The following is a 14980-nucleotide window of genomic DNA, read 5'->3' as shown; positions in this document are numbered from 1 at the left end:
AATCGCAATGTAATTTTTATGCTAGTTAGAGAACATTTTGTATTTTGATTTAAAATGAAGACATGATAGGTGATGAACACAAAACCCACAACAAGCATTTTTCAATAATGCACTCATGTCTGGGAATTGACTGCTGACTCGAAATTAGTAATGCAACTGACCTGATCCAAGCAGCCATTCTTTTTAAGGAACTGTCACATGACTTCTAACAATGCTTTGACCACTTAAAACATATGATCTCAAAAGCTTCCAGGTCCATATTATCCAAAAATATATAATTTTATGATCAAGTAGCACTATTAAATGTTCACAATGCACACAACCCACCTGTGCCAGAAATAACGCCAAAGAGATCTTTATGAAGACTGTTATCCAAGGTATTGCCTGGCTTCTGAGGAGTCACCAATGGATTTCCAGCAGCTACATTAACTTGGTCATCTTTTGCATTCTTGAAGCAGTAAAAGAAACAGTTCTTTAGACATAGTTAAGAAAATGGCTGTAGAATTAAATTACTTGCTTGAAGCGATATTGGATTTAAAATGGTTTTAAACCAATATATTAGACCACACTTTAACACTTACGCTATGAATTGCAGAGAATGGTGATGTGTCCTTCACATTAACCCGCTGGACATTTTCAATCAAGAGCCCAAACAAAGGAAGATATAGTGTAGCTATCCTCGCTTGCTGACTCTAGAATAACAGTAATCAACATAAAACCACATACAACATATTTCCAATAGTATAAAAAGTTGAATACATTGATATTTTAATCAGAATAAGATTTTTAAGGAGGTTTTGACCTTAGATGGTGTCCAATACATGTGCAGCAGCAATGTTAGCAGTGGGCCAGAAGTGGAAGCTGTACTATCTGGCCGGACTAAATTTTCACTTTTAAAAACAGATATGTCAGCTGTATACCACTATGAATTTCAGAAAGTGGTAGTAAGGGTGAATACCAACTATTCCTTAAAATATTCCTTCCCCTTCCTCCTACCTATCGTGCAAAAAAAAAAAAAAAAGGATCTGTGTACTTAATTTTAATTAATTGTGGTCACATGATTCCGCAGCTCGAGTTCTCCTGTGTAAGAAACCACCTGACAACAGCTATGAATTCCTAGAGCGTGGAACATCACCCAAAGACTGCAATAGCCCACTCCCTCTTCTTCCCTGCAGCAACCGTTCACTGACACATGGGAGTCAGCGCTGCAGGATTATGTGACCGGACCAGAGTGGATTAAAATAGGCAAGTACATAGAGGTTTTTTTTTTTTTTTTTTTTTTTATATACAGGGTATACTGGCTAGGTAGGAGGAAGCTTGACTAAAGGAAGAGGTTTCCTCACACTCTCAACATTTTTCTTGATGGGTCTAATCATCCCATCAATACTTAAAGTGACTTAAGTCAGAAAATTAAGTCCTGATAGATTCCTTCAGGCTGGCCCCTTTTGTAAAAAAAAATAAGTGCCTTTACCATTTAAAATCCAGTAATACACTGTCTCACCCTGCTCTGCACATTCCTAGTTGCTCTCTATTTTTAGGCATTGATAAGTTTGTAGAGGCCGATCTTCTGACGGCCTTAAAGTGGTCAGCAGTCAGTTATGACACCGGCCATTTGATGATTTGACAGTTTTGACACAAGCAAATGTGACAGTAAGCCCCGGTTTGCACTATTGCGATGCCAGACATCGCATGTAATGCGCAGTGCACTGCTGTTCACATTACATGCGATGTCTGTGCGGGTGCGATGTCAGCCATACAGATAGTATGGCTGATATCGCACCGCATTCGGTGCAAACACGCACAGGACCCTTTTTTCAGTTCAGACCAGAATCGGATTGCATGTCTGTTCACACATATGCGATCCGATTCATGTACGTTCTGCCAGTTCGCAGTGCGATATTAGAGCTGAAATGGGGGTTTCGTTAACATATGACACTCCCCAGCAGTTCACATATGGCAGTGTGAACTGCCGTGTGATGCGGGAACCCGCAGTTGATTTGCAGGGTTCTCGCATCGCAAGAGTGTGAACTGGCCCTTACAGTAGCAAAAGGGTCTTGCTCCTTTAAAGCATGTTATATGACACAGTGCTTGTACTGTGTAATTTGGACCCCTGTAACACCTGTAATATCTGGCTGAACCCAGCAATCGCAAACTCTTGGATCAGGCCCGCTCAGAATTAGATCTTTGTCTCACTGAGGGGGCATTCTCACTGAACGCATTTTGCTCTGGTCCCGCTAAAAGTGGTATGCTAAAGCAAACAAACCAAACTGAATCTTAGCCAACAGGCTTCGCAATTTACTCCTAAATTTACTCACTTCACCTTGCGCAACTGACATAACGTACTCACGGGTAGCCCGATGCATGTATTAGAGTGTTGTTACCGTCTCAATAAAGCTGTACTCAGCACCAGATCAGCTGGATGGCCAGGGCACTGACTTTCCTCAGTTGCCTCTCGCTCCCAGTACTGACAGAAGCTCACGTGACTTATGGACCGGGACATTCAAGTTTTGGAAGTCCTCCAAGGTATTAAAGACCTAAAAGCTGGGCAAACGACCTGGGCTGGATGGCTATATGGCACTTTATTACAGAAAACTGGCAGATGTTAGGCCGCGTACACACGCGCGGACTGTTCGCCCAACCTTGTTCGGCAAACAGTTTGTCAAACAGTCCGCTCAAAATTTGCATGAGCGGACTTGCCCACACACGAGCGGACTGTTTGACGAACAAGGTTGGGCAAACAGTTCGCTCAACTTTTGAAATGAACGGACTCGCCCACGTAAGGAGGCAAATCCGCCCACTTCGAGCGCGTGTACAGGTAGGCGGGGCCCGCGAAGGATACGTCGCGGGCTCCGCCGCCTGGAATGGGCTTAAAGGGGAACCCCAACGCCGAAAAAAATCGGCGTGGGGGTTCCCCCCAAGTCCACACCAGACCCTTGTCCGAGCACGCTACCCGGCCGGCCAGGAAAGGGGGGCGAGCGAGCGCGCCTCCCCTCCTGAGCCGTACCAGGCCGCGTGCCCTCAACATGGGGGGGTGCCTTGGGGAAGGGGGGGCCGCGCGGCCCCCCCACCCCAAAGCACCTTGTCCCCATGTTGATGAGGACAAGGGCCTCTTCCCGACAACCCTGGCCGTTGGTTGTCGGGGTCTGCGGGCGGGGGGCTTATCGGAATCCGGGAGCCCCCTTTAAGAAGGGGGCCCCCGGATACCGGCCCCCCACCCTATGTGAATGAGTATGGGGTACAATGTACCCCTACCCATTCACCTGTGAAATAAAGTACAAATAAAAACACAACACAGGGGAAAAAAATATTTTATTGCACAGCCGGGGGTCTTCCGTCTTCGGGGGTCTTCTCGCCGGACTCCTCCGCTATGTGTGTGTAGCTCTTTTGCTAGCGGAGGAGTCCGGCTTTCTTCCTCCCCGCCGCCGGCCTCTTCTCCCGACTTCGGGGGTCTTGTCCCCCTCTTCGGTTCTTCTGCCGGGCCACCGCGCCTGGTCCGGTGGCCCGGTCTTCTGTCGCCGTCTTCCGTTCTTCTGTCGCCGCCTTCGGTTCTTCTGCCGGGCCACCGCGCCTTCTTGTAGCTCTTTTACAGGCGGTGGCCCGGTCTTCTGTCGCCGCCTTCCGTTCGTGTTCTTCTTCTTGTTCTTCTTGTTCTTCTTCCAGGAGATGTTGACACGTCGCTCCCTCCGGCCGGAATGCCAGAGCCGCCCTGCGTTGCCACTTATATAGTGACAATGGGGCGGGGTCACATGGTATATGTCACATGGGTTGGTCACATGGGTTGATGTCACAATGTGACATCAACCCATGTGACCAACCCATGTGACATATACCATGTGACCCCGCCCCATTGTCACTATATAAGTGGCAACGCAGGGCGGCTCTGGCATTCCGGCCGGAGGGAGCGACGTGTCAACATCTCCTGGAAGAAGAACAAGAAGAACAAGAAGAAGAACACGAACGGAAGGCGGCGACGGCGACAGAAGACCGGGCCACCGCCTGTAAAAGAGCTACAAGAAGGCGCGGTGGCCCGGCAGAAGAACCGAAGGCGGCGACAGAAGAACGGAAGACGGCGACAGAAGACCGGGCCACCGGACCAGGCGCGGTGGCCCGGCAGAAGAACCGAAGAGGGGGACAAGACCCCCGAAGTCGGGAGAAGAGGCCGGCGGCGGGGAGGAAGAAAGCCGGACTCCTCCGCTAGCAAAAGAGCTACACACACATAGCGGAGGAGTCCGGCGAGAAGACCCCCGAAGACGGAAGACCCCCGGCTGTGCAATAAAATATTTTTTTCCCCTGTGTTGTGTTTTTATTTGTACTTTATTTCACAGGTGAATGGGTAGGGGTACATTGTACCCCATACTCATTCACATAGGGTGGGGGGCCGGTATCCGGGGGCCCCCTTCTTAAAGGGGGCTCCCGGATTCCGATAAGCCCCCCGCCCGCAGACCCCGACAACCAACGGCCAGGGTTGTCGGGAAGAGGCCCTTGTCCTCATCAACATGGGGACAAGGTGCTTTGGGGTGGGGGGGCCGCGCGGCCCCCCCTTCCCCAAGGCACCCCCCCATGTTGAGGGCACGCGGCCTGGTACGGCTCAGGAGGGGGGGCGCGCTCGCTCGCCCCCCTTTCCTGGCCGGCCGGGTAGCGTGCTCGGACAAGGGTCTGGTGTGGACTTGGGGGGAACCCCCACGCCGATTTTTTTCGGCGTTGGGGTTCCCCTTTAAGCCCATTCCAGGCGGCGGAGCCCGCAACGTATCCTTCGCGGGCCCCGCCTACCTGTACACGCGCTCGAAGTGGGCGGACTTTCCGAGCGGGAACAGTCCGCTCATTTCGAAAGTACAGCGGACAGGCCCACACACGGGCGGACTGTTCGCTCAAACACAGTTTCAGCGGACAGTTTTTCGGAATTTCCGAAAGACTTTGTCCGTCCAACTGTCCGCTGAAACTGTCCGCTGAAAGCCCACACACGAGCGGACTGTCCGCCCAAACACTGTTCAGCGGACAAGGTTGGGCGAACAGTCCGCCCGTGTGTACGCGGCCTTATAGTTCCACACCTGACAGCTACGTATAACTCTGTTACAGAAGACCAGACTTTTACTTCGGACCTTTTAACCACTAATAACCACTAATAACCACTAATATTGCGATGCTCACAAAACCGGGCCGCGGCCACTCCTCCTGGGCCAATTTTAGAACCAACTCCCTAATTAATGTAGAGATAAAAATCTTGACCAAAATCCTGGTTAACTGCCTCAATTCTTTTCTCCCCTGTTTAATTAAAAAGGATCAAGTAGGCTTTATACCAGACAGGCTGGGGACACTATTAGGCGAATATTACAACTAAAACACATAGCCCACAACCACTCATTAGCATCTATGCTTTTGTCTCTCGATGTGATTAAGGCCTTTGACAATGTCGTGGCCTTATCTCATGTCAGTACTTTGCCATTATGGATTTGGGACCTCATTTATGCAATGGATGATAGTCCTATAAGACTCCCCTCGGGCTAAAATGAAATACTATGGATTTGAATCACCTCTACAACGTTAAAAGCAGACACCCACCAGGGATGTCCACTCTAGTCAATTTTTTGTTCTGGCTCTAAATTAAATATTGGTGGAGAAAATTCGCTCCCATCCGGATATAAGGGGTATTGAAGTTGCGGGCTCATCCCCTAAAATAGCTTTATTTGTCGAAGATATATCTTATTAACTCTAACCTCCCCTAGAATTTCTTTACCAAATTCTAGTCAAACATATCGGTTCCCGCTGTGGGTGTGTGTTTGATCTCGTTGACTCCTATCCCCATTTCTTCTTTGCCCTGGCTTCCTCCTGTGAATTGCCCGACTACAATAGGGCCTTGTTTAGCCCACTCTCTATACGATTGTGGGAAAATACTCCGCAGGATTGATTTCCCCCCATCTTCCACTTTTGCATTGCCCATTATTTCCCCCAGGTTGTGAAAACCCCACCCAATTTTCATGGTGGACCACGAATGGGTTCACTGATGATTATGCTCTTTTCACCCCTACTAAAATCCCGACATTTGAAGCTTTATGCAATTCCCATAATATTCCCTTGCGAGAGCACTACAGCTATTTGCAACTTAGAAATTTTCTTCAACGACTTACTAAATAACACCCTATTCCATATACTCTGACACCCTTTGAGAGCCTATGTAGATCCAGACCCCATTCTCTGGGCCTATCTGATATATCTGGCCGTGACTTGCACAAAAAGACCCCCATTAAGGCCCTATTGTCTCCAGTGGGAAAAAACTGGGGAAACATTTGGACCCTGAGGACTGGCAGACTAGGATCATAGCCCTTTCCAAGTGCTCACGAGAAGGTGCTTATACTGGAAAACGCCTATAAGCTATTGTACAGGTTGTACTATATTGGCCAGCTTTATCCCAACTTACTCTCCTCTTTGCTTCCGGGGATGCTCACAGGAGGGTTCCATAACACATGGTCATGCCCACGGGCGTGCAGACTGTGGGTCAGGGTATATACCCTTCTTCAGAACCTGTTCCATAATAACCTTAAAAGGGGACACCTATGAAGCCCTTCCAGGCAAACCAATCATTGAATTGCTATGCCCGGAACGGCAACTAGCCCAACATCTCTTTACTGCAACTAAATTGACTATTGCAAGGGCATGGAAAACTCCCATACTCCGTTTTGAGGAGGTCAAAAACCATCTGAATGATGTCATGGTTAACGAGAAGTTGACGGCTGTCCTCTCAGACACACATGACAAATTTCTCAGAGTTGGCAACCATGGATTACATACTCTCTGCCTTCTCAGTTTCAGTGAGTTACTCTCGATGTAAGGCTTCCCTGGCGTACACCCCATGGACTCTTTTCTCTCCCCTTTTTTTTCTTCCCTCTCCTTTCTATTCTCTTCTCCTCTTTCAGCTTTCCCCCCTTTCTCTCTAGGTTGCTTATTTTTCTTTTGACTACTACATATTATGCACTTATTCCACAGGTTTAGCAGGACACCAGGCACTACCCTGGTTGGAATGGTTATTCTTATACTTCAAATACTATGCTTAATATAGGGCCTTATTTATATATAGCATCCACCTCAATGAGATTTTTTTGATCACAAACTTTCATCTGTAAACATCAAGTGTGCTACAGGGACATTGCAAACATTCTATGACCTCTAGAACACTTTGGAAAGCGATTTCTGGACTTCCACTTAGCTATCTGGCTCAATGGACCTTCGCGTTTGAATCCTGCACAATTTTACTGCTCCTGTCTTTATCTTGTTATAGGTTTTTGGTTTTGCTTTGGTATGTATACCATATACTGTAAACCATCTTATTGTAAACCTGAAATGTTGGTTTGTATGCTAATAAACCTTTGAAACACCTGGCTGATCCTGCCAGTTTATCCCCTCCCCTCTGAAACTGACCATGGTTGCTGAGCCCTGACACTGTTTACACAGCCCTGCTGTCTCTCCTCTTGCTCCTCCACCCCCCCCCCCCCCCCCCGCTCTTGTGTCCCCTTGTGTCAGGGCCTGCCCCCACCCTGCTGCTGCTGTAATAACATGTCTTACTTTATATAATCTGCTCAGTCTTCCAAGGATTTGTCCCTGTGTGTGCATGCGATATAAATAAAGAAAAAAGAAAAGAAAAGCTGTATATACCTTATTTGAGTGTGGGAATCTCGGGCCCTCCCGCTGCATCTGTCAATCAGGGAGAGGAGAGATGTGTCACGTGACCACTGATCAGTGCTCACAAATAAGGTATATAAGGCTTTTTTTTTTTTATTTATCTTTTATACAACACACACAGGGGGACATATCCTTAGAAGACAGAGCAGATTATATAAAGACATGTGGGTTAACAAACCCTTCAAAATCAATGGGTTTAGTTCTGCTTTAAGATTTACTGCTGGGGCTCTAGGCTTCAGCAAATGGCAGCATCCAGAAAGAACCTGCAACAATGCTGGAAGCAATTTACAGCACACACTAAGGTGTAGCATAATTATTAAAGCGGAGGCTCAAACAAAAATGGAAGCTCCTTTTGGGAACCCTTCCCCCTTTCTGGTGTCACATTTGGCACCTTTAGGTGGGAGGGGGGTGCAGATACCTGTATAATACAGATATTTGCACCCACTTCCGGGCATAGATTCCCGCGTGAGTCTACGTCTACCTGCGCCCCCCCCCCCCCCGCTGTCTGCTGGGAAACAAACACACAGATCCCAGAGACAGCAGGAGCTGCGCAGCAAAACTCGCACATGCACAGTAGGGAATGGGCAAGTGAAGCCGCAAGGCTTCATTTCCTGATTTCCTTATCGAAGATGGCAGCGGCAGCACCCGAGAGCCAAGTGACAGATCAGCTTTGGGTGCAGACATCGCGAGCACCCTGGAAAGATAAGTGTCCATATTTTAAAAGTCCGCAGCTGCAGTATTGTAGCTGCTGACTTAAAAAAAAAAAATTTTCGGCAGACCCCCGCTTTAATGTGGAATGTATGTTACTTACTAAAGAACATTATTTTTATTATTTTTTTTTTATCAGGTTGTTATTGGTAAAGTTCTGCTTTAAGCAACAAGTACTGGATGGATGAAAGAAAATTCCAGAGCTGCTTTTACATCAGACCATTTTAATTTTTTGTTAAAATATCATGAGGGAATGCCTCAAGACCCCTGAACATATTAAAATTCTGCAGTCTAGGAAAAAGAGCTTACTAAGCCATCTGCCTATTGTAAATGTTGGACAGATTTACCACATCAGTTTACACTGCAGTAGAAATATGACACTACATTTCCTCCACCCACTGTGATCATAATTATTTAGGCCAAACTGAAATGCAGTAGACACATTTCGAGAAAATGAGAATGCACAAACCCAAAGATGTGCATTTACTCTTAAGTCATGAAAGATGCCGTCTATACTACACACATACCCATAAACACTTTATAAGTAAACTAATCAGATTTGTATTGTTAAATGTCAGTACAGTGTATGTGATGGAACTACAGCAGGTTAAATCAAGATGATACATGTCAATCTGTAATTTTTAGCAAACATCACTTACCCTAGAAGAATATCGGTCATCAAATGAATGCTTGATCATCAAGCTCTTTAATACACTAATGGCAATCTGCCTAATTTCTCTGAATTCCAGCAGTGCATTCCCCACTTCTCTGAGAAGTAGGCCCACTAGAAAATGGTTCTTGCAGAATTCATCTGTCAGAGTGTAGTCAAGTTGAAGGTCTGCAGGAGTAATTGGAGTAATTAAAGGTAAATTAAAGATGCAGAACAATTAGCTGCAAACAATACAAATGTACAGAACCAGTTAGGGCTATTAGTGAATTAGTATGACATCATTTCAAACGTCTGGGAAACAGTTCAAAGTCAAACCATTCACACAATAAAATTATGACTTCTATGGCCCAAGTGCAAACATATATAAAACTGTCGTTATGACTGTCAATTTTACTTGACAGGTTTAGTTCCAATACTTGTATGTAAGCACAGTCAATACTGATAAGAAATAAAAATGCAATAGTAACACTGCATGCCCTGCACATACCTATAGGATTTTCTAATGACTCCAGTGATGGTGAAAGAAATGCTAATTGATGAAAGAAAGTGAACAAATGAAAAACCAGGTAACCGAGATAAAAATTTTCACTGGTGGCAGGTTTATGGATTTTGCTAATTAAATCTATACCACAAGTCAAAAAATACATAATGCCAGATGAATGCTACCACACATTGATGGGATACAGCGCAAGTAGAATCTTTTGTGGTGTTTTACATCTACAGTAACTCACAAAAGTGAGTACACCCCTCACATTTTTGTAAATATTTTATTATATCTTTTCATGTGACAACACCGAAGAAATGACACTTTACTACAATGTAAAGTAGATTTGCTGTCCCCCTCAAAATAACTCAACACAAAGCCATTAATGTCTAAACCGCTTGCAAAATACAAATGAGTATACCCCTAAGTGAATACATCCAAATTGGGCCCAAAGTGCCAACATTTTCTGTAGCCATCATTTTCCAGCACTGCCTTAACCCTCTTTTGCATGGAGTTCACCAGAGCTTCACAGGCTGCCACTGGAGTCCTCTTACACTCCCAGACGACTACATCATTAAGCTGGTGAATGTTTGAGACCTTGCACTCCTCCATTTGAGTATGCCCCACAGATGCTCAATAGGGTTTAGGTCTGGAGACATGCTTGGTCAGTCCATCACCTTTACCCTCAGCTTCTTTAGCAAGACAGTGGAGTTGTCCTAGAAGTGTGTTTGGGGATGTTATGTTGGAATATTGCCCTGCAGCCTGGTCTCTGAATGGAGGGGATAATGCTCTGCTTTAGTATGTCACAGTGCATGTTGGCATTCATGGTTCCCTCAATGAACTGTGGCTCCTCAGTGTTGGGAGCACTCATGCAGCCCCAGACCATGACACTCCCACCACTATGCTTGACTGTAGGCAAGACACACTTGTCTTTGTACTCCTCATCTGGTTGCCATCACAAACGCTTGACACCATCTAAACCAAATAAGTTTATCTTGGTCTCATCAGACCAAAGGACATGGTTCCAATAATCCATGTCCTTAGTCTGCATGTCTTCAGCAAACTGTTTGCGGGCTTTCTTGTACATCATCTTTAGAAGAGGCTTCCTTCTAGGATGACAGCCATGCAGAACAATTTGATGCAGTGTGTGGCATATGGTCTGAGCACCGAGAGGCTGACCCCCCACCCAACCTCTGCAACAATGCTGGCAGCACTCATACATCTGTTTCCCAAAGAAAACCTCTGGACATGATGCTGAGCACATGCACTCAACTTCTTTGGTCGACCACAGTGAGGACTGTTCTGAGTGGAACCTGTCCTGTTAAACCACTGTATGGTCTTGGTCACCATGTTGCAGTTCAGTTTCAGGGTCTTGGCAATCTTATAGTCTAGGTCATCTTTATATAGAGCAACAATAATTTTTTTCAGATTCTCAGAGTACTTTGCCATGAGGTGCCATGTTGAACTTCCAGTGACCAGTATGAGAGTGCGAGTGATACATTTAATACACCTGCTTCCCCAATCACACCTGAGATCTTGTAACACCAACGGGTCACGTCACCGGGGAGGGAAAATGGCTAATTGGGCCCAATTTGGACATTTTCACTTAGGGGTGTTCTCACTTTTGTTGTCAGTGGTTTAGACATTAATGGCTGTGTGCTGAATTATTTTTAGGGGACAGCAAATTTACACTGTTATACAAGCTGTACACTCAGTACTTTACATTGTAGAAAAGTGTAATTTCTTCAGTGCTTCACATGAAAAGATAGAATAAAATATTTACAAAAATGTGAGGGTTTACTCACTTTTGTGAGATACTGTAATTTGCAGAACCCATGGGCAAGCGGGTGTTTCCGCAGCTTTGAAGTATATATGGACCCTTACCCCATAAAACAACCCATTTAGTTTAAAATACAAATGAAAGGCAACGCAAGTGTGTGTGTGTGTATAAATATATATTATATATATATATATATTATATATACCGGTATATATATATATATATATATATATATATATATAAATAAATAAAATAAAAGCCTTTTTTCTCTTTTTTTTTTATGTGAACACAATCTTGTTCTCAACTGCAGGAGCCTAGAGCACTAGGGGTGGAGAAACAACTGTTCACAGATTGCTCCCAGTGAATGGCTGTGCAAGGGGGTGTATGGGCACAAGTCTTGGCCAATACAGGACAGGCAGGCTGCTCTCTCGAAGCCAGAAAGCTGAACATGCTAGGAAGGATGTTCTTCTAAGCTTGGCGTGGTCAGTTGAAATAGAAAAAGCAGAGGTACTGGCAGGATCACCAGGTATTTCACACAAAGGAAGAAATACTTGATACAACAGCCACATATCAGGAATATGACCTGTTAAGTTAACATATTGTTGAAGCTGCACAATGTACATCATTAAAGAGGTTGATAATTAAAAAAAATACAGGTTGTCGTTTTAATCATTTATAGCACCAGTGTTTCTAGGGTTCAGCATAAGGAATAAATCAGAGAGCTTAGTTTAAGAAGATATGTTTGAACATATTTCCTTAAAAAACACATTGCTACAACCCATGCGGCTTCAAGTTGTAACCAATTGTGAGTGATATTAATGATTAGTTTTAAAAAACTGCCATACTTGCATCTAAACTATAATCACATTAAGACACATAATCACATAACTCAAATGAATTCTGTAGGTAAAACACTTAAGTGTTTATAACTTATAAGTCACCATCTTTCTAACAATTATAATCATAAGGCAGGACATTCATTGATGGAAAGAAAATTGCATAATGTAACACCGACTGTGTTGATGGGGCAATCCTTCCTGTAGCATGATTGTGTTTTGCCATTGGAGAGCACAGAGAGCCTCCCCCACTGGCAGAATACATTTACAATGATAACTGCTGGCAGCTATAGCCGCTTTTAGTGATGGGGTGGAAAAAAAAAAAAAACTGACTGGTTGTAATAAAGTCAAATTATTGGATCAACTTCGATATAACCAGCCTGCCCCCATAGACTGATTGAAACTCATCTGGTTCCATTTGTACAAGCTGAATTTCCATCTGTCTACGGCTGGCTTAAGCCCCCTGGCAGTATTCCAGAGTCTGGCTCAGGGTGGAATTTTTATACCAAAAGCGGTAACCCCGAGCCAGACTCAGGACCGCATCGCTGTATGCAGGACGCTTACTTAACTTCTCCCTTGGATCCAGCGATGTCCCTGCACTGTACGAGCGGCTCGTCCTCCGCTCAATTCATCACGGAGCCGATCTCCGTTCCCTGCGAGCGCTGCGATGCACGGGGACAGAGATCGGCGCCAAATTCAAAAAGTGAAACACATACTATACATACGGTATAATGTAATCTTACAAATTACATTGCTGTATGTAATTGTTTCACATCCCCTTTGTCCCTAGTGGTCTGCCCAGTGTCCTGCATGCAGTTTTATATTACAAAAACTGTTCTTTATGCCTGGAAACTGGAGATTGTCCAAAGCAACCAAAACTGTACCTTTACATCAAAAAATGGTTTTAGACCAGCTAGAAAACAGTGATAATAAATTGGAATCACTCGCAGAATTGAGCGATAGCGATTTGTGGGGAAATTTGTCATCTGTCATTTGTCATAAATCTAATGACAGCGAAAATTCTGCAACTGAGCAAATTTCAGTGTTTTTGATTTGATTACATATTGATTGAATAATTTTTATTATTGTTAAAGGGGTTGTAAAGGTAAATGTTTTTTCACCTTAATGCATTCTATGCATTTAGGTGAAAAAACATCTGACACTGCCGGCGCTCCCAGTCCCCCCGTTTTACTTACCTGACCCCTCGAAAATCCCGCGCTCGCCCCCGCCGTCCTCTTCGCCGCTCAGCCTGGCCGCTGATTGGCTGGAGTGGATGGATTGAAAGCAGCGCAGCTATTGGCTCGCGCTGCTGTCAATCACATCCAATGACGCAGCGCGCTGGGGGCGGGGCCTTGTGATACAGCGAGCGGCTATAGCCGCCGGCTGTATCACAGGAGCGCGCCCGCAGGTGCTTCTCACCAATGCGAGGGAGCTCGCATGAACTTGAGAAGCACCTGCGGGAGGAAGCAGAGACAGCCGCCGAGGGACCCCAGAAGAGCAGGTTCGGGGCCACTCTGTGCAAAATGAGTGGCACAGTGGAGGTAAGTATAACATGTTTGTTATTTTAAAAAAATAAAAAATTTGACTTTACAATCCCTTTAAATTATTTGGTACATTTATAATTACCGTATATACTCGAGTATAAGCCGAGATTTTCAGCCTCTTTTTTGAGGCTGAAAGTGCCCCCCTCGGCTTATACTCGAGTCATCGCTGTCTGCCCGCTCGATCAGCGTGTCGAGCAGACAGACAGCGGCCATTCTATAATTCAAAAGCCGCGCCTCCGGCTCCGCCTTCGCCTGTGATAGGCGGAACACTGAATTTCCCAGCAGCCTGTGTTCCGCCTATCACGGACATCGTATCATCCTCGTACTACGGACGAGGATGATACGATGTCCGTGATAGGCGGAACACAGGCTGCTGGGAAATTCAGTGTTCCGCCTATCACAGGCGAAGGCGGAGGCGCGGCTTTTGAATTTTACAATGGCCGCCGAGGCGCCGACGAAGAGGGCACGGGACGGAGGCAAGGCAAGGCACGGCACGGGACGGGACGGGACGGAGGCAAGGCAAGGCACGACACGGGACGGAGGCAAGGCACGGCACGGGACGGAGGCAAGGAGGCAAGGCACGGGACAGAGGCTCGGGACAAAGGCTCGGGACAAAGGCTCGGGACACAGGTAGGCTGGACACACACACACACACACACACACACACACACACACACACACACACACACACGGATGGAGACACACACACACACAGGGATGGATGGATACACACACACACAGGGATGGATGGATGGATGGAGACACACACACACAGGGATGGATGGATGAAGACACACACACACAGGGATGGATGGATGGATGGAGACACACACACACAGGGATGGATGGATGGATGGACACACACACACACAGGGATGGATGGACGGACACACAGGGATGGACGGACACACAGGGATGGACGGACACACACACAGGGATGGACAGGCATGTCTCACCCTCGGCTTATACACGAGTCAATAAGTTTGCCAGTTTTTTTGGGGGTAAATTGGGGGCCTCGGCTTATATTCGGGTCGGCCTATACTCGAGTATATACGGTATTTATTATATTATAATTTATGATTTCATTTTTCAAACTTTATCATACCCGGTATGTCTGCTAGACTCTGGTTTGGACAGATTTAAGCGAGTTATTGCTAAGAATTACAGGACTACAATATAAAACGCCAAATTTTCATGCAAAATAATTATACCGTTTTTAGCACCTAAAATCCGATATAATCGTACTGCCAGGGAGGTTAAGAAAAAAAAAAAGAACTCTGTTGC

General features: G+C 45.6%; 1 protein-coding gene across 14 annotated transcripts in view; it reads right to left on the bottom strand.

Moving 5' to 3' along the window:
* The window catches only part of DOCK9 (dedicator of cytokinesis 9), a 446969-nt gene that overhangs the window by 146876 nt on the left and 285113 nt on the right, over positions 1–14980 (bottom strand). For all 14 annotated transcript variants that reach the window (XM_077482985.1, XM_077482977.1, XM_077482982.1 and 11 more), the window contains exons 31-33: positions 9042–9220; positions 582–692; positions 328–448 (exon numbers count right to left, since the gene is read on the bottom strand). In XM_077482985.1, coding sequence (XP_077339111.1) covers positions 328–448; positions 582–692; positions 9042–9220 — 411 coding nt within the window. The remainder of the gene's footprint in view (positions 1–327; positions 449–581; positions 693–9041; positions 9221–14980) is intronic.

The sequence above is a fragment of the Lithobates pipiens genome, unplaced genomic scaffold, assembly GCF_037356315.1.
Source record: "Lithobates pipiens isolate NorthernLeopardFrog02 unplaced genomic scaffold, aLitPip1_a1.2 Scaffold_16, whole genome shotgun sequence".
NCBI classification, from domain to species: Eukaryota; Metazoa; Chordata; class Amphibia; order Anura; family Ranidae; genus Lithobates; species Lithobates pipiens.
Note: the sequence above shows the minus strand (reverse complement) of the source record. Positions and strands in the feature narration are given on the sequence as shown.